At 42.7% G+C, this 23,712-nt stretch overlaps 2 protein-coding genes across 6 annotated transcripts in view; both read right to left on the bottom strand.

Annotated features, from left to right (window-relative positions):
• Window positions 1–1,079: 1,079 nt before the first annotated feature.
• On the bottom strand, window positions 1,080–14,994 carry LOC129863689 (E3 ubiquitin-protein ligase RNF165-like). Of its 4 annotated transcripts, XM_055935852.1 has the most exons (10): window positions 14,810–14,992; window positions 13,352–13,550; window positions 11,401–11,449; window positions 5,595–5,892; window positions 5,179–5,304; window positions 4,301–4,433; window positions 3,879–3,983; window positions 3,578–3,673; window positions 3,103–3,206; window positions 1,080–2,877 (listed from the first exon to the last, which is right to left on the bottom strand). In XM_055935852.1, exons 3-10 carry the CDS (start codon window positions 11,447–11,449, stop codon window positions 2,760–2,762), a joined length of 1,029 nt encoding a protein of 342 aa, XP_055791827.1. In that variant the 5' UTR covers window positions 13,352–13,550; window positions 14,810–14,992; the 3' UTR covers window positions 1,080–2,759. The 4 variants fall into 4 exon arrangements, with proteins under 4 accessions (XP_055791827.1, XP_055791828.1, XP_055791826.1 ...); XM_055935853.1 differs by lacking the exons at window positions 11,401–11,449; window positions 13,352–13,550 and having other exon boundaries at window positions 3,578–3,661; window positions 14,810–14,994; XM_055935851.1 differs by lacking the exons at window positions 11,401–11,449; window positions 13,352–13,550 and having other exon boundaries at window positions 3,578–3,670; window positions 14,810–14,994.
• Window positions 14,995–16,797: 1,803 nt separating this feature from the next.
• The window catches only part of LOC129863692 (protein C18orf25 homolog), a 29,737-nt gene continuing 22,822 nt past the window's right edge, over window positions 16,798–23,712 (bottom strand). The window contains exons 3-5 of one of the 2 annotated variants that reach the window (XM_055935856.1): window positions 21,346–21,543; window positions 19,740–19,851; window positions 16,798–19,423 (exon numbers count right to left, since the gene is read on the bottom strand). In XM_055935856.1, the coding sequence (XP_055791831.1) occupies window positions 19,225–19,423; window positions 19,740–19,851; window positions 21,346–21,543 (509 nt within the window). In that variant the 3' untranslated portion in view covers window positions 16,798–19,224. The remainder of the gene's footprint in view (window positions 19,424–19,739; window positions 19,852–21,345; window positions 21,544–23,712) is intronic. The other variant, XM_055935857.1, reaches the window with a different exon arrangement.

The following is a 23,712-nucleotide window of genomic DNA, read 5'->3' on the forward strand; positions in this document are numbered from 1 at the left end:
AAGACAACATTCTACACTATTTGGACATGGATTTTGGGTAAATGAGTGAGTGTGGTTTAAATCATACGGTAATATCTCTCGACACTAGAAGCGAGGCACTTATTGGACTCAAAACGACGTGTTTTTCTGGAAACGAGGTAAGGAGAAATATCCCATGACAAAGACGAGAAGGAACATGCTTTGTAAACAGACAGGGTTGGAAGGATGAGACGCAGAGAGCTGGAAATGACAGAGTATATAATAATGATGACAATACATCTATGTTCGTGAACTGTTATGCCAGTGAGAGGGTTCCCATGTTAAAACTAAGAGTGCAAAATGAGAAAAAGGAAAACAATTCAAATTCAAAACCATTTCACTTCATTGCAGTTTGTCCACTACGTCACAGCATAGGGGATAAGGGAAAATTGCATTGAATGGAATGTAACCAAGATATCCACAGCACCACATGAGAAGAGCAGGCTAGACAGCTCGGGACAGTAAACATAGCACAGCCGGCTTGGGGAGAGATCAAACAGCAGGGCTTTTTTTGTTTCATTTCTTCAGGAAAATTACAACTGCATGCGGAGCATTCCCATTTAAAACAACGCAAAAATGAGGTAAATCATTTTTTGTTGTTGTTTCGAAATAAATTGATTTAAATTGCAACAAAACAAACTATATAAAATTAAATATGTACCCATGATATCTACAGTTAGTAATAAATTATGATTGTTAAATACTTAAGGCATCTCAACTGACAACACCCTGTGTAAACTATCAAAACATCCCATAGAAAACTCCACTAAAAGGAGGAGGCAGTATCAACACTGGCAGTGCACAGGACAGTTAGGGTCTGTCCCAATCCTTCACAACTAAGTCCACAGGGCAATGACATTGTTCCTAATGCTTCAATACTGAGTCCACAATGCATATGACAGAGAGGTTTTTAAGGATTGGCACTGCTATGTAGTGTTTATGCACGTTGACTTAGACGTCACAGGGCAACAGACCAAAAGGAAAACATAAATTATCAACATTTAAATCCTTCTTTTTTTTCACAATAAAAGTGTTCTATGACCCTTATTTTGCCCCCCCCCCCCCCCCTCCCCCACCTCTGTCCTTGTGCACTGTGGATACTGCCTCCATCACACAACATTCTACATTGTTGTTCTAGCAATACAGCATAGAAACCAGCATAGCAACAACGAGGGGAGATCTGTCACACAAAAACACAAGTTCAACAACTAAGCTCCTCCCTCGGGTCCAAAACACTGCGTGTTTATATACCGAAATATACAGAAACCAACGCAAATGCAATACCAAAGAAAGAGGTTGTTGCTATATCTATCATCACGTGTGCTTGTTCTTTAGGCAATAAGGTAAACGTCACAATAGGATTCCATTTTGTTTGCCACCAAAAAGGGGCAGGATGAACACACGCTACAGGTCAGGGACAGCCGCTGACGTGGTGCTCAGTTCTTTTTTTCTTTGTTAGTGTTGAGAAAGATAGTCACAGCTCAGATTAACTAAGTCATGCACAGACAACCCCCTCCCCTTGTAATTTTTTTTGTACGCTAACACAACAGCCCAAGCCAACATTGAAACATGCATTTCATTACACTGCTCAGCCATAACGCCTGCGCCAGGAGGGGATGGCACAGAGTTGCTGTTTCCAGGGCAGCTAACCCTCCTGCATACCCAGAATGCCCCACACCTCACCCAGTCACTGCAGTGCATGATGGGGGATTGGGTCTTACTACATTTCTTTTTTGCATTTTTTTTTAAAAGTCCTTATTTGGCTTTGTATTCTACAAGCACTCCAATCAAACCACCGTTAATCTAACTTCTATAACTTCTATATTCCCCTTTAACACACACTTGAACCCGCACTTTAAGTTTGTCACGCATGATCACGCATTGGTTAAATACACACTGAAACCCACACACTGGGGCAGAACACACACGTTAACCCGTGCTGCGGCAGGTCAAGCGATACCATAACTCATTTGGTGAAACACTCACTAACCTGTGTTATTTACTCAAACACACGCCAACCCAAGCATTGGGACAGGCCGACATGGCAGCGGTGAAATAGTCGTATTATGTCCCGACACTGATGACAGCATCAGTCCCAAGCAAATGTACTACTACTGTATTGCTGTGTCTGATACTGCTACTGTACTACCACAAATGATCTGTAGGCAAACATGGCGACAGGACTTTTACGTGATTGATTTAGATTCCTGTTGTGGCAGAATAAGCAAGGTGTGTGTGTGTGTGTGGCCGGCTGGCTGGCAAGTGGGGTAGTGTGTTAATCACTCAGTACATTAATGTCATGGCTTTAAGAACATGCTACAAAGACACAGGAAACAGGACACACACCTGCCTCCCCTACCTACAACAACACGACGGCAACAACACCCCACCTCCAGCAAGCAACTAGTAAACCCTGTGTGTGTGTGTGTGTGTGTGTGTGTGTGTGTGTGTGTGTGTGTGTGTGTGTGTGTGTGTGTGTGTGTGTGTGTGTGTGTCTTTTTGCCGGGGATGTGCTTTTATTGAGAGAGAGAAAGAGAGAGAGAGGGACTCCATTCTCTCGTGCAGTAAGTAATCCTGGATTGGCTCAGTAAAGCGTGAGTCAGAGGGTGATGTCACATGACGTCTGGAGACATTTGGCAAGCACCCGTGTGAGGAGGGACCAGGGCCGGGGTGGATGGGAGCAGGAAACACACCAGGGTGATTGACAGCAGCCAGGCCGTCAGGCTTCACCCCCTGGGCCATCAGCTGTCAGGATGGAGCTGCGTCTCGATGTCCACGCGGCAGATTGGACACTTTCTGCTGGTCGCCAGCCACTGGTCCACACAGCCCTGGTGGAAGAGGTGCATGCATGGTAACCGCCTGGACGGGCGAGGGGAAGAAAAGGAGGAAGGTAAATCGTCTGGTCATCAATTCAAATATATTGAAAGATAGAAATATACGGTAGACACATCACACTGGTTTGGGATATTTGATATGCTCCCAAAGGTTATTGATTGACGAGAAGCAGAAATGGATAACAAATCACCTTTGGGAGCATATCAGTTGCAGCCTACTCATTATTCAGAGGGTCTTGACAGTCATTACCTGACATCCTCTGCGTCCTCCAGCATCGACAGGCAGATGGTACATTTCTCATCCACGTCAGTCTCCTCGTCTTTCTCACCAATCTTCATATCCAGAGGCTTCCTCTGTGGACCAATCGAATGACATATCCAGACTATAATTTAAATGGGGTCATCAGTGCTCGAGAGTTGTTTTTTTTTAAAGAGACAAAAGGCTTCAGAAGTAAGCGACATTACTTAAAAAAAAAAAGTATTATATTTTTTACTTTGATTGTATACAGCACCATAATCATACCACACAGACTGCTAACCTGTGCTTGTGTATCTATGACGAGTTTGTGTAGTTGAGGTGATTTGGAATCATGCTTTAGTGGTGAGGTACGCCTGTCTGAGACTTGTAAAGCCCACAGACCTTGAGGATGTCTTCTTGGTCTCAGACATTTGCAATATAGCTCCACTAGTGTGTATATTTGCAGCTGAAAGAGCTGCCTCCTCACCTTCTTGTATTTGTGTGGGAAGGTGAATCTCTCTATGGTGGTCTGAACCGCTCCCCTACTGACACTTCCCAGCCTGTCTTCAAGCTGCAACAGCTCCTAGGGCACAGGAGAACAAGGCTTTAGGCAGAACTTCACGAGGCATTTGCAATTACAAGTGCACTGCTAGCGGGACATAGAACAGATAAGGCATTGCCGTTAAAGCTAAATTGTTAAACATGTATAACACTAGTAACCACAGATAGAGAACACAGCTATAGGTAAAACAGAATAGGGTAGGATACATCTAGAGATGGACGTTCACCTCGTAGCTCTCTCGTACAGCCGAAGCGTGGCGCGACGGGTTGAGGCTCTGCAGAGCTAGCAGGTGTAGCTGGGGGTATGGATAGTTTCTGATCTCGTGCACAACCTGTCGAAACACACACACAAAACACTCTATAGTCGTTCACAGAACATCGGAAGATATGACCAAACATACAGCACGGGACAGAAGTCAAGCAAAAACCTAAACCCTAATAGAACAGCAAGACAGACGCCGAACAAAAGATGTAAACAGAGACAGACAGACAAACCACCGACATAGACCCCAAAACAGGCAGCCCACAGTCTAAAGAAAAAGCTAAAGCAGAGATCTACAAAGACACTAAACAATAAAGATAGACATAAAAATCCAAATAAACTACAACAAAGCACAGACAGACCAAAACAGCCAAGTCATTGATGTACCACTTGAGTAGAAGTCGTGTTCCTGGGAAAGTGGTGCATTCTGGGGGATGCCGCCAGGTAATGCTGATAGTGCTGTGGAAGCTGCTGGAGCTGGTACTGATGGTGAGAGAGGCCAGCGTCCACACTGAGGTCCCTACGAACAGAGGGACAGTGAGCGACCTAGATTAACATCAACACAGAATATGAAGGCGCTTACAGACAGGCTCCGATAAATAGCAATTGAACCGCAAGAACATCGGCCTACTGTTAGGAGAGACCAGATCCCCGGTTGTTGTCAGCTCGAATGTTGTCACTAAAACATTGTTTGATTGGTTGACAAGATTAACTCTGCTCATTGGTCAACCACGCACAGCGGCCGCTCAAGACTTCAGCTAATTTCATATTTTGGCACCTCGAGCACCGGGCTAGCAACGCAGCTCACGGTAGCGTACCGCTTCTGTAAAGTGCCCAATGAACAATGATCAAATCAAACTTTATCGGTCGCGTACACAGTTTAGCATGTGATATACAGGTGTAGCGAAGTGCTCATGTTACTAGCTCCTTACAATGCAGTAAAAATGTCAAACAATTCAAATGTAAAGTGAAAAAAATAAATAAAAAAAATAAATCAAGAAAGGCAGGACAGTTGAGCTATGATCTATGGTCAGTTTAGCATTTACCTCCCAAATTGTTAAGGTTGGGATTTGGAACTGGTATGCTAATAATAGATCCGTTCTTATGAGTAACTACCCAAAGCCATAAACACTCCCGGGGTGCTTCCTACAGGCAGGTGGAGAAACACCTAAATCAACAAACACACTAATGCCAGACAGACGCGGCGGTGGAACAATGACTTAACGTCTCCATGGTTCCCAGTTTCATTTCAAACGGTGACTCACCAGTCTGTGCCCTCGGCCAGGTAGCGCGGCTGCTGGCCGATTGGCTGGGGGACGTGGAGGGGAGGGGAGTAGTCATACCCCGAGCGGAGCCTGTGAGGGTTCAGAGGAACGCGCTCCTGTGTTCGCCTGCACGGAGGAGGCATTTACATCCATTAGCATTTGGAAATTGGAGGGGCTGTAGTGCTCTAATTTCTGTTTGTGTGTGTGTGTGTGTGTGTGTGTGTGTGTGTGTGTGTGTGTGTGTGTGTGTGTGTGTGTGTGTGTGTGTGTGTGTGTGTGTGTGTGAGAGAGAGAGCGAGAAAGAAGGAGCGATAAAGTGTATCAAAGTGTGTGTCTTAATGAGCATCCAAGAGTGTGTTTAACTGAGCATGTCAAAGTGTCTAGAAGAGTGAGCTTAAAAAAGTGTGTGGTCATACCGGGAGTGTGGGAGGATCCTGCGGTGCTGCGCCTCTAGAAGCTGCTGCTGGATGAGGTATTGCTGGTGTAAGGCCTGAGGTAGAAACGGAGGCCCCTGGACGTCCTGGAACTGAGGGGGGGCCGGCAGGGCCGGAGGTTGGTGGGGGGCTGGGGACAGGTGGGGGGCCAGGCCAGTCTGGGGGGGCTGGCTGGCATGGCCCAGGGGGAACTCTGCTGAGACGGGAGCCTGGGGGGCCGCCAGGTTAAAATGTCGGCAGGAGGTAGCATGGCTGTGCTGATGCCTGGTGAAGTGTGCTCCTGCGGGAGACAAGCGCACCCAATCAGGATTCAGAGGAAGTAGGCCTCAACCAATCAAGACAAGACCGAAAAGACACACAGCCAATCAGACGATAGAGAATCACACCCACCCAGAGAATAGACAGAGTGATCAACCAAGACAAGAGAACACTCACCCAATCAGAGAAGACGCCAGAGAGAGTAGAAAGATTGAGTGATCACACCAATCAGACAGACAGTGAACAGCCAAACAGATAGAGGGAGTCAGTCACACTCAATTAAACATCACACAGAACTACACAGACATTTTACATTACATTTTAGTCATTAAGCAGATGCTATTATCCAGAGCTACTTACATAAGCAATTATAGTTAAGTGTATTACTCAAGTCACCTCAAAACAGATCTTTCACCTAATCGGCTCGGGGGATTTGAACCAGCGACATTTCAGTTACTGTCCCAACGCTCATTACCGCTAGGCTACCTGCCGGCCACAGACCGATCTAGTGATAGCACAATCCCACAAAATCAGACAAACAATCTGACAACAGACAGGAGACGTACAAATCATTCTCAGACAGAAACCAAAACCACGCACACAGACAGAGTTTTAACCAACAGTCAGGACACGATCGTAAAAACACATTCAGAAACAGACTGACAACCCCCCCCCCCCCCCCAGTACACACACACACACACACGAGATCATACAGATCAATTATACACAGAGAGAAAACAGAAAGTGACCTCACCCAGGAAGAAAATACAAAACAGGTGAAAGAGCAGATGGAGAACAGACAAAGTGGAGCGACCTCTAACCTCCAGACAGAGCCAAACTATCCAGCTCATATCCTGCCGTTCTACAGAGTCAGCTGGGAGTGAAGCGGTTCATTGGTCACCGACCGACTGGCCTTTAGTTTGATTTGGATTTCAATTTTGATTTCAAGGTTTGATGTGGACTTTCGCTTAAGTAGGTTTGTATAAAAGTTAGAAATAAGTACCCTGGGTTTAATTGCACCTTGAATGAACATAGATTTTCATATGGTACGTAGTTGCAGTGTATGAGAATGTTTAACGTGATGTGGCGGTACATATTTTCAATGTTCAACATGCTACTTATTCACAAGGAATACAGCCACTGTCTACCTGCCTCTCCAGCTGTGAGATGTAACTGCAGTATTACCATCAGACCTCTGAGCACTAGGCCTATAGGCCGCTCTCATTATGGAGCCTGGCATTATGGGATCAACTGATAGATCCACCAGCCGCTTGGGGTCCGACTCAATAGTCTAAAGTGGGGATCCTCTCCTTGTCTCATTTTCTTACATCTTCGCTGATCTGAAAAGACAGGGCAGGTGAACACAACATGGCAGATAGACATGCCAAAATTGCTTTCACTTGTCCAGGGCCCGGTTTCCCGATGGAACTTAAGCTTACAAGTTTTTTTAATGATGCATCTTTCCTACAACGGCCGAAGACGTAACATGCGTTTCCCAAAACACCACGAAGAAAGGTCGCTAAGTGCGTCGTTGGAGGGGGTTTCTATACTGATAAGATTGAAAGAAAGGAAGCACTGCTCTCGGATCAGCTTTCTCCATTCAAATAATAGCTTAACATTAGACGGATCAGCTGCATAGATTGAGGTTGTTTATTCTAACGCTTACCCAATAAAAATTCACAAAATCGCATTTTTGGCTACACATCATGAAATATATTGAGACAAATTACAAAAGGTAGCCTACAAGTAGCAAAATAGAACACAATTGAACATTAAATGTATTTCAATATGATTGAATAAATAGGCTTATAGCCTACTGTTTATATTTTAATGTAGTCATCTTGGTTTTCATTTGATGCTTATTTTAATATGTCGCTTGTTTGTATCAATTGAAAAGACATTGGCAACTTTGTATATGTAGTCAACTTTATACAAAGTGTTTAGCGGACATCTGTGTATGAAGTCATGCGGGAGGGCAAAAAAGCATTTAAAACGGCACTTAGCGCTCTACAAGTGGTCTGAGGCAGGTGTTAGATTACGAGCGTTTAAATGCAACGTTAACAACAATGGTTTGGGCAAACAGCTCGGAGATTTAACGACGCTCCAACGAAGGTTCTAACGATGAACTTAAGATGCTTTTGGGAAACCGTCCTTCACACAGATCTGAAAGAGAACTGTGCTAGAAGGAAAGGACACAAGAGGAAGCCAATACAGACAATTAGACTATCGAGGTGCAGACCTGTAGCTAATCCTACACTTCCACCTGAGGCAAGCTGCTGATGATATGTTCCCCATGTATCACCCCCGGGTTAATGCCGCCTCTCGGGCTGTCTCTCTGTTCCTCAAAGGAGGAGTGGTGGAGCGCTGGCCAACCTGCTGAATCAGCACACTGCTGGGTCGCAGCCAAACAATCAATATCCATTACACACAGAAGGGAGGTGTGGTGAAGAGGCAGCTGCTCAGTAAGGCCCCGTTATAGCCCCCCCAGATGTCTGAGCCGGGGAGCAGACACCAAGGTCTGGGGGGGGGGGGGTAGTTCTTTCTCAGACACGCAGCCCTCATATAAAAGACCCACCAACTGACTAAGAAAGGACAGGCTCCATATAGGGACATCTTTAGTGCCGTCCTGGTTTATTAGTTTATTCAGCAAGCAGGTTATTCGTCACAAAGCCAGAACAAAAAAGCCAAAGTATTTTTATTTATTTGATGTACTCCATAGAAGGGTCCTTCGGAAGAAGGATAGTTGACATATAGGTGACATTTGTTCAACTTTTATATGCCTGTAGAGTAAATTATGTTCAACAATGTATTGAAAAAAAATTGCCAAATGAAAAATGCTATAATATTCATAAATGAACATAAGAAAATTGTGATTGAAATCAAAATACTACTTACAGAGCAAGCGGAAAAGCTTCATGCGACATCAATTCTTGCTTTGTAGCACCTACCGGATGAAGTCTTAAAAGGAGGCCAGAGCAAGGCCAAAATGTCACAAATATTCCAACTTCAATGAACTATTTCTCAATTAAGCGTTAAGATACAAAATGTCAAATATGTCAACAATCCTTCCTCCAATGGACGCTTCTATGGAATACATTGTGAAAATCCCCAAAGTCAAGTTCTTTTTTTGTTATAGTTTCGTGAGGAATCGCCCAAGCTGTGTGCATGGACTATTATAGTGACAATAAAACGATACTACTGAAGTCCATAAATGATAAATGGCTCATAAAACAGCTATGCAACTTTGTTCTAATTTGATGCGGAGACAAGAGGGTTTAATCATTATCTTTACTGTTCAGAGGGGAATTTCAAGTAGCACTGCCTCTAATGATTATGATCAACAGAGGTGTACTTAATACTTTTTGCTGGTAGTTGAATCACATTGTGTAACCAATTCAAGTGACAAATGCATTTCTGATACAGTGGTTGGACTATTTAAATTATAAACCAAAAGGTTATTTCAGATCAACTCAAAATTGTATAACCCCCCCCCCCCCCCTACATCATAGCCTACGTAATTCAAAGCAGTTTGAATGTTCTAGTCACAAACCAAGATGACATATTCTGCTTGGTTGTTCTTTTGCTACAGTATATATTGCCCTGAGACACAGGAAACCCAGTGAACCTCAGCCATAAGAGGAGACATTGTGTTGGCTGGCTGAGGAAGTAGAGCGGAGAAGAAAAAAAAACTGTTGGGTTCTGGCTTTGGTGGAACAGAGGATGCCATTTCAAAGCATTTTCACTCCGTTCTGACGGAATGCTTTACATGCATGTTATTTCACGATATTCATAAATGTAAGAAAATTGGGATTGAAATCCAAATGCTACTTATATTACAGACCTCAATAACAAACGGTTAAACTGACCCCAGTAACAAAGGAGAAACATGATCATAATTTTTTTTTGATTTGGATATAAGAACATCTCAGGGTGGATGTGTCCTATGATGACAGGGTTGTCCCCAGTATTTTTTAACAAAGTATTGCTGCTGAGGGGGGGGGGGGGGGGGGGGGGGGGTCTTTGACCCCCTTTGGACTCAAGAGATTGTTTCAGTTTTGAACACTTGTCACCCCTCTTACATTCCTTGGGAGAGAACCCTTGATGATTCTAATCATAAATTACACCTTATTTGGCACACATTGCACCACTGACACAGACTGAGCAGCATACGGCCTCTATAGCCTATTATTGACTGTCTGTGCTCATACCTCTGTGCTGAGCTCGGGCTGCAAATCTCCTGACTGGTGCATATCTGTGCTCAGACCCTCCAGAGCTGCACGCACACACCCAGCCCCTCCCTCATGGTGCGGCTGCGGCATCGCTCCCCCTCTTGACTGACAAGCCTGTAGCCCTGCCCACCCATGAATGCAGCAGTCTGACGTCCAACCCGGCTGGCTCTGCAGCTTTATAATCACTGCTACTACCCCCCCCCCCCCCCCCCCCCCCAACATAATCCCCATCTACACTACACACCCCATTCCCTCGGCAGCATAAGCATCCCATTACTTTACAGTGCACAAATAGAGGGGTGAAGAGGTAATGTGTAGGCTAATCAGTGCAGTAGCTATCAACCAATCATGAAAGACTTAGTACCTAGGTCTATCTGATGTAATGGCATGTAATGTGTCCAAGTGCAGGGTTTAGTAGGAAATTGGAAACTGGTTTGAGGGGGTAGCTAAGAAACACCTTATGTTTTACACATAAATAACCCAAAGTACCAAAAGTTTTGTAACTCATTATGGATGTAGGTGTCCGGTGCATACTAAAGTATAGTAAGATAAGGTGCTCACATCAATCCTAGTGATTTGTGCATTATTTCATCACATGATTAGAATACACATGTAAAGTCTAAAAGCGGCTGCTTGCATGGAACACTAGAGTAGGGTTGAATAATTTGTAATTGACTGCTGAATATGACCTTGTAAGTGTTTGAAGAACAAGGCTGTGACAATAACCTTTACCTGTGTGCGCTAGGTAGGAAGGCTATAAACCTTAGCCAGATATATTAGGTTATTTGGTTTTCCCCAAAACATGATGACCATTAAACGAGGGCAGTTTACTATCGAAAAGTGCTCTGCACTATCATTGTAGACTTTTATTTAATTGGTCATGTGTAGACCAAATTTAACACAATCTAGCCTAAATTTCTATCATCAACAACCAGGCCTAGCCGACATAACAAAAGCGACCCGTTTTACCTTTTCCTGGTACAAATATTTGACCATTTTCAAGTTGCACTTAAATCGGATCCAACTTCGTCCGTGTATAAAACTGATACAACCACACAGAAGTCTGCTTAAGACATTATCCAAAAAGTAAAACAAGGCCACTCACTGAGATTTTACGCTTCTGTCACAGATTTATACCGACTTAGGGTTGGATGCAATGTCTTTTACTGCAAAGTGTATTGAGCTGTCTTTTACTGCAAAGTGTATTGAGCGGTTCAAATGCATTTTAAATACAGTATCACTCATCGTATAAAGGTGTTTTGCTAATTGAGTTCAGTTTGATTCTGATTGATCTAGCTCACCTGAACAGCTAGGTGCCATTCCATATTGAAGCAAGAGAGAATTATGCATCTAAGTGTATATGTCAAGGTAAAGACTTCACTTGTTCCTTGCGCTGTAGGGTTGTCAAAGTAAAAGTTTCACTTGCATAGTTTTGAGATACAGGCAAGTCTATCTATTTGCCTTATGTTGACCAACTCAGTCTGTACAGCTATTGACTGGCTGGAGCCGCTTGTGTCAAAACTATTTTTTTCAAGAACACCAAAGTTAACAAAACCGGCATAACCTCCATAGCATTTAAATCAGTGTTTTATGTTGTGTGTCATGTAGAGGAACTTCAAGGTGTGTATTCAGCCTCAAAACAAAACTCAAAATCTCCCGTCCTGGTCAGTTTCTGAAAGACACCAATTCAAGATTCATTATTTTGCAAAAGATTAAACGCCAAATTCATCAGTTGCGTGCGACATATGGTGCATATACGGAATAACACTTTTGTAACCAGATTACAACAATCTTTAAAAAACAAACCGAGACTGGCAAAAAAGGATGAAAGGAAGAAACAGATTTAGCTCACTATTACTACTACAGTAAACAACCAATGTGTTACAGCTGACAAGAGTCAAATACAGATGGAATGTGTATTGATTGGAGGGGGGGGGGGGGGGGGGGGGGGGACTATGGTTCCAACATTAATCCCTGCCTCCCATGTCTGTCAAAATGTATTTTCCCAGTAGGATCAAGTGATTTGACTGTCCCTAATCCTATGATTGGGAGTAGGGAGAGAGCAGCACCTTGAAGTGCCTCCACAAGAGAGAGATGAGAGCACAGAGAGAGAGAGAGAGAGAGAGGGGGTACTGCCTTGGTGATGGCACGGTGGTGGGGACACACACACACATGGAAATCAGCAAAAAGCACACTGAAGGTTAGGAAAAATACTACAAGTCTTTATTGGAAAATATTAGTATGTGTGGCACTGTGTGATAATAGTAATAATAATAATATAACTACATGCAAATAAAGACCAAAGGCAAGGCCCGACCATGCTCTGTAGGGTTAACAGAACAGAAGCAGCATCCAATGAGTAGATGTGTATGCTACAGCACATTTCAGTACAGCAGGGACATCTCTACACCAAGATTACATTGGAATCTGCTGTTCAATGTGAAAACATAAAAGTAATAAAAAATGATCATGCATTAGGTTCTAATACAAGGTAGAGAAACCACAACCAAAGAATAAAGACATTTTGATTCTAAAAGGAGTTCTACAGCAGTGCAGGATATACACATCCCTGTAAAATGGATAGCATTCTGTGGAGGTGTTGAGACTGGGGAGTTTAGCATGAGTGTGGATCACAAAGGGAATATTAAAAAGCAAGTCAAGTTAAGTCTCGCCGATCCGCTGTGACGAACTAAATGGGTTCATTCAATTAGAAGAGACAAAGGCTCGTACACACGTATAGGATTATGGCTGGCCGTTTAGCCACTAGAACAGGTGCATGGACCATCAAAGGTGGCAATTTAGGATCATTTGGGAAAAAGGCATGCAAATTAGAATGCAGATTTATTGCAGCCAGTTGTCCAATTGGTTAATTGTGATTAGGATGATAGCATTCGGAAGGGGGAATGAATGTGATTTGTTTCAAACAGGCTATCAGGTCCAACTGACAAATGCAAGGTGGTACAATGCACCTTAGATTCAAGAGGGATGACTGGAGACAGCTATCCACAAGTTCGATCAAGCCTGGCTATAATCTAATCGAGGGGCCAAGGGGTCAAAATGTATCCACTTTACAGAGATTTACAGCAGAATGTAGTCTATCCACACTGAATGGGAGAATCACAATGACATTTTGTAGTAATAGGTCTAAGGCTACAATGGGTTATTTACTAAAGAGCAACATGACAGTTTAAATAAAGACAAACTGTTTTCTAGAGAAGGTGTTATTCTTTAGTCTGTTACACAGAAGGATACGGTATGAGTGGGAGAACTCGGGTTTTAATGCCAATGTCGTCTTCAGATGGAAAGAGGAAATGAGGAAGAAGGGGTTCACAATACAGCTAGATGCAGAGAACAGGCAGAGGCTACGGCAGACAGCAGCAGATGATCGTTAGCTACACAATGGAAGGGGACAAAGGTCTGAGAAATGCGGAATGTAGCGCCAGCCTCGATACTATGGAACAGGAAAAAAGAACACAAATAAAAGCACAATGAAATCATTGGTGCTACTGCATGTCTCTTAAAATGCACGTTCATATTATTATTATTATTATTACATAATTAGTATAGCCTTTTACTGCATATCGAGGATGTTACTTATTTTGGTCGATTTGGCTAGTATGGTCTTTGCAATCGAGCGAAACAAAAGGCAATCAGTTGTGCTCGTGTTTTTCCTGGAATATATAACGTTAGATTGATAGCTCAAAACTAGACATGGGGTTTGGTTTCGGGTTTGAGAGAAAAAATATATTTTTTTTTACAAAGCTACGGGATAGCGTTTCTGACCGTACTATAGTTTACTAAGAAGAAAACGCGTCACTAGACTGCAGTGCATTTTAAAACACCTAACGTCAGCCAACCAGCTCAGATGGAATGTGGCAGTCGTTTTCGGGACTTAATTGCATAATGAAAATGTATATAAATGAGGGATTTGGTAAACCGACTTAAAGTACAGCCTCTGCCAATAACATTAAGCGACCTACACCAAATATTTCGCTGAAGTCAACTAACCCCACACAACACACACTAACACTATATTGTCACTCGCCAAAACCAATACATAAGGGTAAACAATTGATGTCACTGATGTGATGTTCGCTAACCAGCTGCTCGATCCGAGTAAATACAACAGCTAGTTGTTAATGTATTAGTCGACGGTGTAAAACAAATTTACCCTTAGAGTACTGTAGGCCAAATTGATAGAAACGAATCCGCTAGCCATATCCTACTGTACTGTTAGTAAGAAAATTGACTATTCTACTGATGGTCCTCGCGCGTCTATCAGCCTAATAAGTAAGGCAGGCTCAGTCAGGGTGGCCCATACCAGATAAACTAGCGTTGTTAGCTGGCGAACTACCATTTTGCTTAGTTAGTTAGCTTGACAGGATAACATTTGGCTTTGACAATAAGAATTTCAAACGAGAGGATTGAAAACATTACCCATTCGTTATAGTTACATCACGTACACAAGTAGATTATTTCGTTTGACCTTGTTCGATTAGTTACAACCTTTAACGTTACTGCAAACCCAGATTTTATTCGCTCGAGCGAAGCTGAGCTAGCAGGCTGGCTAGCTAAACAGCTAACTTAGCTGGCTGGCTAGTACTATTAGCTTGGCCTCTGGCACTGCAGATGGCAGCTAGCTTTAATATTTACATCATACAGGAACGAGAAAATACATAAAAAAATGATATAATAAATACATAACTTTACCTCTATTTCTTACAGAGCCAAATACGGGAAGAACCAAATATCCGACATGTACTAACACCATCCTGGGTCCTTTGTTGTATCGCTAGCCTGTGAGACAGATGGTCCATGGAAATGGTCCCTTCCAATCCTTGCACATTCAAACGGACAAGCTGCTCAGCTGCCTGGCATACAAAGACAGAACGAACCAATCAATGAACACCTCTCTTAGTAAGCCTCTGCCTGTGGCACACGGGACAGCCAATCAAATCAGCGACTTGCGTTTTGTGAATTACAAAGAGGTGGGGATGTCCGTCTTCTGGACATCTACTCAAGTCAATCAAGCTCAGATCCATCCAGTGTTGAATATTATTGCATTTCTTTCATACCAACACACTATACTGCTAAAAATGTACACATTGTGTCATGTTCCTATATGTACTCCAGGACATTTTTGAAGGCCTATTATTTGAAAGGATATTGTCATGCCATGGTGTCCTGGCTAGACTCTCCAGTCTGCACCACCAGAATTAAGACAGGAGCTGAGCAAGTCTGACATGGGAACAGATGGAGAGGGGAAGGGGGGGTCACTAAACTCAATCATTCTCTACTCAGTGGCAACCCTAATACCGCCTAGCCTACCCACCACTATAATCCCCTATGGTCTTGCACAAAGGACCCTGAGCTCTATACTGCACCCCCGCGGTCTGACTGTCGAGGCCTTTATGGAAGTCATGCTCCAGCCACAGATATAACCTAATTTACCCTTTAGTTTCATATCATATTGACTGAGAGACTGACCAACACTCTTTCACACCCCCACTATCAAACTGACCCTTTACTTAGTGTGACAAGTAATCACAACGGTCATATTGATCAAAAAAAAAAAGGAAAACCATTCCTATGCATTGTTGCCCAGATAAATCAGACAGACGACACCAGTTGAGAGTTTTGGTTAATTTTGTATTTTTGGTACAAAATATTAATATTCAGACACAAATAGCGTTGCACTGATCTCGGAAGCCTGACGGGAATAAAAGCCCCAATCACATAGCTACCTTTGGATAAAAGGATATTCCTGCACACAGATTAACTTCTGAATTTATTTGCAGAGTCAAGCAAGTACACGCTGGACTTTTTTGTTTAATATTGTGTGTAGGCTACGATCGTTGGTGTGTGAAATTAATTGCGAACTCAATGCAGTGACAGCTCGGTAGTCCTCTAGCAGGCAGCAGTTAGCTGAAATGAAGTCAACACCATTTTCATACCTATGACATGGCGGGGGTAGGGGAAGGTAAATGGTGACATGCAATATGCGATATAAGCCTGTGGATTGTTTACAACATATTGAATAACCTAGTATTTTACCATTCATTTCAAGGACTCGCTTACTGGTACTTAACGATGGTCCTTACCTCTGTGAACATTTTGTTTTGATTTCTACTAGGATAGGGCCCTCTGGTGGTCAAGTGTGTACTCTACAATCACAATTTCAATGAAAACGGCACAAACAAACAGCTACTCAGATATACAATCACCTCCTTCAGAGTTCCTTAAACTACCAGCACATAACAATTTAATTGATTTTCTAGGCTAGTAAAATATCTATTAGTAATTGTTCTACTCACCAATGACAAGGGGACTAGCCATGGGAATTAGCATACAGCTGTAGTGGTGGCCTCAGGATTAACAGAGATGGCAAAAGGGCTCCAGGGTTGAGGTTAGAATAGGATAGGCAGATTGCACAGCTCCGGTCCCCCTTGCCTGACCTCTGACCCTGTCCCTTTGTGGGTGAGGGTCATATTGTTCACGAAGAGAGGGAGTCCTCTGTGCTGTTGGGGTACTGAAGGAGGGAAACACTGCTCTACACAGATATTGAATCAGAGACAAGTAATAAGTGAAGCAGAAACATCATCCCTTTGTCACTCTGATAAGGCAAAGACACTGACAAACCCAACAGTATTGACAACATGGGAATTACATTTAAAAAAAAATCACAATCAACACAGTCCTTAAATAATACTATATTTATTTCATTTTAAAATAGTTTCCTTTTTGTTCTACAGACATCATTTCAAAGAAGTCCGGGACTTGCAAAATATTAACACTAATTTCTTGTTAATTTAAAATAATGACAGTAAAATAAATTAAACAGAACATAAGGGTTAAATTACTGAGAGCGGGTTGAAACAATGTTTGACGTGAGGACAAAAATGTAACAATGGTATGCGCAACCATACTTGAGTGATGCTGCCATAGTTTCTTACAGAAAGCAATCCACTAAGCCTAAAAGGCATGAGCAATGTCTTAACTGACAAACAATAATCATAATGACGAGCTATACAACAAGAATGGGCTTAGCGGTGCTGCATGCAAGAGAATAGGTCTGGAATAAAAAGGTACATTTCAGTGCTAGCTGCATGCAGTGGAGAAAACCGTCATGGTGATACTGAAATTCCAACATAATCATGTCATCATCTAATTTACACAATATTTTTCTCTGGGAAGAGGGTGATGTTAACACATTCAACTTGAAATCAACTAAACAACTTAAGAACAAATTCATAGACCTCAAAATAATTTAAACACATGCAAAAGGGAAATAAAAGCTGTCAAAAGCTTAAATCGCACAAGTCTGTAAGGATTTGAAGTCTTTCGTTGACAAAAATTGGATTAGACTTTGGTTCAGTTCCTGGTGTCGAGGAGGACTTTTCTCTTTCTGTGACCAGCAGGAGTGAATTGAATGCTTCAATATAACCCTCTAATGAGGGAAAGAGATAGAGACCAAAAGGTTCATGCAGTTTAAATGGATGTGATACCAGACCATTGGTAAAAACTAACCAGGCGTGGTTGCAGTCTCACCAGGCCTGAAGTACTGCATGAGTACACAATAAACAGGAGAACCAGGTAGAGTCCTGAGGAATCAGGGTTAAAACAATTCATACATTAAATAGGTATCTCTATAAAGCCCCCAAATGGGCACAACACTCACCAGTACTTTCCTTGTTAATATCTACGTAGTAAATTCACATCTATTATTAAAATAACTTTTTTGTAGAGGCGGCAAAATCCGCCGCACTTTAAGGTAAAAGAATATACATGACTCTGAAAGAAAATAGTTCACATTCCAAGGCATTCAGGCAATCTTCGCTCTTTAATGTTCAATGGAAGATACATTTCCTCAGATGTCAGAAGGGGGTCTCGAAAAGTTAGGAGGAGGGATATCTCATTCACACGGATACACATACACACAATCCACATAAGTGCATCCAGTTAGCACTGCAGGGTCATACATTCACTGACTACCAGAATGACACCTGGGACACTTTCAGACTGTTCTCCATAGCAACGGGCTGGCTCAATAGCCAGCAGACCTGTCTTACAGTAACAGTACTGTACACAACCTGCTATGTCAGAGGACTGCAGCAACTGTTTGAGTACAAACAGAACTGCAGCACTCATCTTGTCCTGTGTGTCTGACCACTAGCTACTCGAAGAGAAAGACGAGAACTGAACATAGACCAGTGATGCGGTTTGTTTCCTTGAATAGGAAAAAAATACTATCTAGCTAGCTTAGAACTTGATTTATCTATGGTCTTAAACACATTGAGTAACTGACAGCACCGTTATCAATAGTATAAATGAAACATAATTGACTATATATTTTTGTAAGTGAAGTAAGGTAAAAAGCAACATTATTACTGTAGTTTGACCAGTGAGAGTGTGGAGCCAGCGGTCAAATCTTAACATACACCTGAAAAAAAGTGACTCTTATCGAGATGTAGGAATCAGGTCAAGCCACCAAAGCCCTGTCACAGGCCGGCGGACCTTGCTGTAGAAAGTGTACCAGTTGCCATTCAGTATCAACTGAAAGCCCAGTCCAGTCAGTCGGAGAATAGGTCACCAGTCTGTAGTGCAGCAGGTTCAAGCCACTGATCCTGCCCCGCCCTCATGCAGCAGCTTTTAAGTCTGGTTACAGCTAGCGGACAGAACACAAAGTGCCTACCTACATACGTACGACAGTCTCCGGGATGAATGAGGTACAGGACAGGGAGAATATTGCTATGTGTTTTACTGTAAAACATCTCTATGGTTCCACCTGCTCTAGTGTCTTGCCCTCTTGATTATTATATCTTTAAAAAAAAACATGAACAGGGAATCACCTTAGTTAAAATAGCTTTGATACACAAGGTTCTACAGTAGGTTAAAAACAAACAGCACTCAGCAAGAAGAGGAAGAGTCCACGGGGCTGCATCTCAAGACACCCTATTCCCTATATAGCACACTTCTTTTGACCAAAGCACTATAAAGTGCACTAAATAGGGTGTCATTCGAGACACAGCCCATGAGTCACAGGTGGTGGCTGTAATACTCAGGAAGGGCTTCCGCCGTGGTGGGGGAGGAGAGGGGTGCAAGGAAGTCTTCGGTGCATAAGTTGCTCAAAGTAGGAATTTGTGTCTAGTATCCTCATCCAGAGTGAGGTCCACTACCTCCGGAGGGGACACCCAGTTGGGCTGGGGGGACACGGTAGTCCAGAGCGGGGAGGATTGCCTTGTGCTGTTGTTGAAGTGCTCCCCTGAGTTGGGCTTCCAGGCAGAGGACAGGCTCTGGATCACTCCGGCCCTGGGATGGGCACACCTGTTAAGAGGAGCAGCACAATAACACAACAAGGACATTAGAGCAATGTAAGAGAAATATTTGGGCAACAACATTACACTGAGGATTTGGTAAGTGCAAACTACGCATTGCAGTTCACCAGTTCCTTGGCATTGTGGTTGTCACCCAGTAAAACTATAATGACAGTTTTGTTGCAGCAATGAAACAGTCACATGACCATAATTCTCAAATTAACACGTGTCAGAGCAACACCATATACGATTACAGTTTCGTAGTGGTTGCAGTGCAGGCCGATGTGACCTCAGTGTGTGTTGTAAGTTATGCTTTCTGAACTCACCTTGTGTTTTCTTGCACTCCTACTATTTCCACCTCACTGTCTGAGGAGGGGATGTGGATGTGGCCCTTGTGCTGAGGGGGTTCCCTGTGGGCCAGCTCTGCCTCCATGTGACCTGCAACACATCAATGCAACACACTTTAGAATGCACAGGGACATGTATAGCATTGCACCCCGGTAAAACAAATACAACAAAATTAACTGTGAAGTTAGGGGACACTGAAATTATACAATTCACACACTTCTTCTAGAAGTCTTATGGACACGAATATCTGGTTTACTCTATATTGCAGTAGATCTATGTCAATTTATACTGAACAAAAATATAAACGCAACATGTAAAGTGTTGGTCCCATGTTTCCCGAGCTGAAATAAAAGAGCTCAGAAATAATTTACATATGCACAAAAAGCTTACTTCGCTCAAATTTTGTGGACAAACTTGTTTACATCCCTGTTAGTGAGCATTTCTCCTTTGCCAAGATAATCCATCCACCTGACAGGTGGGGCATACCAAGAAGCTGATTAAACAGCATGATCATTACACAGTTGCACCTTGTGCCTGGGACAATAAAAGGCCACTCTAAAATGTGCTGTTTAGTCACACAATCAAATGTATTTATAAAGCCCTTCTTACATCAGCTGATGTCACAAAGTGCTGTACAGAAACCCAGCCTAAAACCCCAAACAGCAAGCAATGCAGATGTAGAAGCACAACACCACAGATGTCTCAAAAGTTGAGGGAGCATGCAATTGGCATGCTGACTGCAGGAATGTCCATCAGAACTGTTGCCAGATAATTGAATGTTGATTTCTCTAATATAAACTGCCCCAATGTCATTTTAGAGAATTTGGCAGTACGTCCAACCGGTCTCATAACCACAGACCATGTGTAACCAAGCCAGCCCAGGACCTCCACATCCAGCTTCTTCACCTGCGGGATCATCTGAGACCAACCACTCGGACAGCTGATGTGGGGAAAAACTCATTCTGATGGGCTGGGACTGGCTCCCCAGTGGCTGGGCCTAGCTCCCCCCTCCCATCGGTGGCCCACCTTTGGCTGCGCCCTTGCCCAGTCACGTGAAATCCATAGATCAGGGCCTAATTCATTCATTTATATTGACTGATTTCATATGAACTGTAACTCTGTAAAATCGTTAAAATTGTTGCATGTCGCATTTATATTTTTGTTCAGTATACAGCTATGTCAATTGACTAACTGAATTGCTATGAAATACATGTGCAGCAAGACGAAAAAGAAAAGGCAACCCCAAAAAGAAAAACAGCATTTGCAGCACCAGAAAGGAAAAGACAAGCAGATAGACAGTGTCATTTCTCCATCAAACTCCAAAAGATCTCCCCTTTCCAACCTTCGGAGCACAGTACAAAATGTTCTATTCAACCGTATCTATGTCATGGAGCTTGAGATGTGGAGGAAATGACATCATTATGACAATTTTACCAGGTCTTCATCTCTGAGAGTTTGGCTCCTATCACTACTTGTTGCACTAAACAAACCTCCTTGTGCCTGTCAAACTGTCTGCGGATTATACAGAAAGTCATCCCAGAGAGGGTGGAAATTTCAGTGTGATATAGCGAGTTTGTAACTGACCTGCTGAGAGAGAGCACAGATGCTGTACTCTTACTGCCCCAGAGTTTGCTCCCATATCCTGGTCCCTGTGTGTTTTTAGCCTTTCATGTGTTATCACGGTTGTCCGGCGCAGGCACACTCTCTCCACAGTCAAACTTAAACGCTCCTGGTTAGAATCAGTGTCCGAAATATCATAGTGGCCCACTACGGGAGGCCCGTCTGTAGAAACAACAGAAAACACTTCATTATTCAAAACACGGTGTCTCTCAGGTCTCACGTTAGCGGACTTCAGTGCTCGCAGTAGACGTAGCTACCTCCACGAGCACAATAAATGCATTCTTTGCCATTTGCCCTGTGAAAAGGTTACAACCCCCACTGACAATATCATAAGTGTTAGACCATGGCAGATTATGTAACGGTACACAAAACTGTAGCAGAGCAGTTAGGCTATCTGACTGTTTGTGGGTCTAGTATAGCAGCGCACGATAGGATTTCAGACATGGAATGACTGAGTGGATCAGATACATCATAAAAACCCACATTTTACAAATTCTAATATTTTATTTCATGTTCTTGACTGCTTAATGCCACCTGCCATGCACGGTAATGAATGGCCATGTGTTTCAGTTGTAAATATTTTTGTTGCTAGACAATTAACAAGCCAGTAATAATTTAACTATTCAACCTAAATAATTGCCTTTGTTTTTCTCAGCTGTAAATGCAGGGTTTGGTTTAAGAAGTGGGGGGACATAACCTGGCAGGTTTTTTATGGGCCTCTAAAGCTCATTTCCTGCATTTTTACACAATCTAATATGCCATCTCTATTGAGAACAAAAAGTAAGCAAAATTGCCCAAAGTCATCAAGCTAGTAGGTAAGAGAACATAAAATATTTTTAAGTGATTAATAAGACTGAATTAGATCAAAGGTAATTCAATAATAAATATTGTGTTGCACCTTTAACCAATAGCCTAACAAATGAACATCTCTAGAAAAAAAAAACAAAGACTCGATTGTCTTTATTAGACATCCTCTATATCCAATTTCCGCCAGACTGAGCAGCCAGCCCCATCTGCCTACACACTCGACCTCCACCAGTCTAGTCAATAACTCCACTCTCCCAACACAAGTTCCTTACCAGTTCCCATCTTTAATTTGTTTTGTTCTCAAGTGAAAGGTAATTTTTTTTTAAATAAAATAAAACACATACACCTCAAATATACATTAACACACAGAAACAGCAAATTCTCCAAATAATTAATCTCATTGGCCTAATAGTACTATAGAGCTCTTTTTACATCATTTTTTTTTGCACATAATATAGCGATGTCGCTCCATCCTGTCCCTAGTGGTCCACCACCTTGCAGCGCCCCAACCCAACACACCCCACTCAGGTTTAGGATCTTAGTGAAACATTCATTATTGGCTTGGCGTGTTTTAGGCCAAGGCCAAAGTGACAACCCGCAGGATGGCAGACACCCAGGGCCAGGACTGAACAGTCCAGCAGCTAGAGATAGCCTAAATAGGTATCTTCCATGACGTGTGCACGTTTTCAATACAGACTCCTTTAGAAGTACTGTATTCCATATAAGGAATCCAGACCTCATGAAAGTTGCCCAGTATACCCTTAATCTTGTAATACATTTCTTAGCCGCTATAAATGCTTGGTTACACTGTTTCTTCAGATAGTCTCCAGTATCAACATTTCCAAGCAAACAAAAACAGGAAGAATCTGTAGACATGCTGAGATAAAAAAAATCACAGCCTTCACAAGACTATAACATATGCAAATATGTCCCCTTTAGTGTTTTACACCTCCAGCAGAGGAATAACATTTCTAAGTGCATGTAATTCAGTTTCACTGGCATATATTGCATTCTATGGATGGTCTTACTTAAACTGCAGTAATCTATGTCTGAGATGATATGAACATGACTGGGCCTTCAAACACATCTGTATCCATTCATCCTCTTCGATAGCTTCTACCAGGTCTTCTTCACGTTTTTGTTTTACATGTTTTGTGTCATCGGGAAAAGCCTCTAATACCCCTTGACCAGTTTGTAAAACAACTTGTGGTTTGTCAAGCCGCCTAATTTTTTTTAAAAAGCATCTGCCTTGTTCGGTGTTTGCTTCACAGAGCAGCTCCATAGACTGGTCTTGCCTGGCTGTCTGACCCTGCTGGGACCCGTCACCACCTAATCCTGCACTAGAGGGCTGCATTCCCGCGGGATCCGACAGAGATCATTGCAGCGAGATCATTGCAGCACGGTCAACGGTCAGTCCGAGACTGCTTTGAGATGAAAATGTACAGAACAAAAACACGCAACAATTTCAAAGATTTTACTGAGTTACAGTTCATACAATGCCTTCGGAAAGTATTCAGACTCCTG

The sequence above is a fragment of the Salvelinus fontinalis genome, chromosome 10 (genome assembly GCF_029448725.1).
Source record: "Salvelinus fontinalis isolate EN_2023a chromosome 10, ASM2944872v1, whole genome shotgun sequence".
Classification (NCBI taxonomy): Eukaryota; Metazoa; Chordata; class Actinopteri; order Salmoniformes; family Salmonidae; genus Salvelinus; species Salvelinus fontinalis.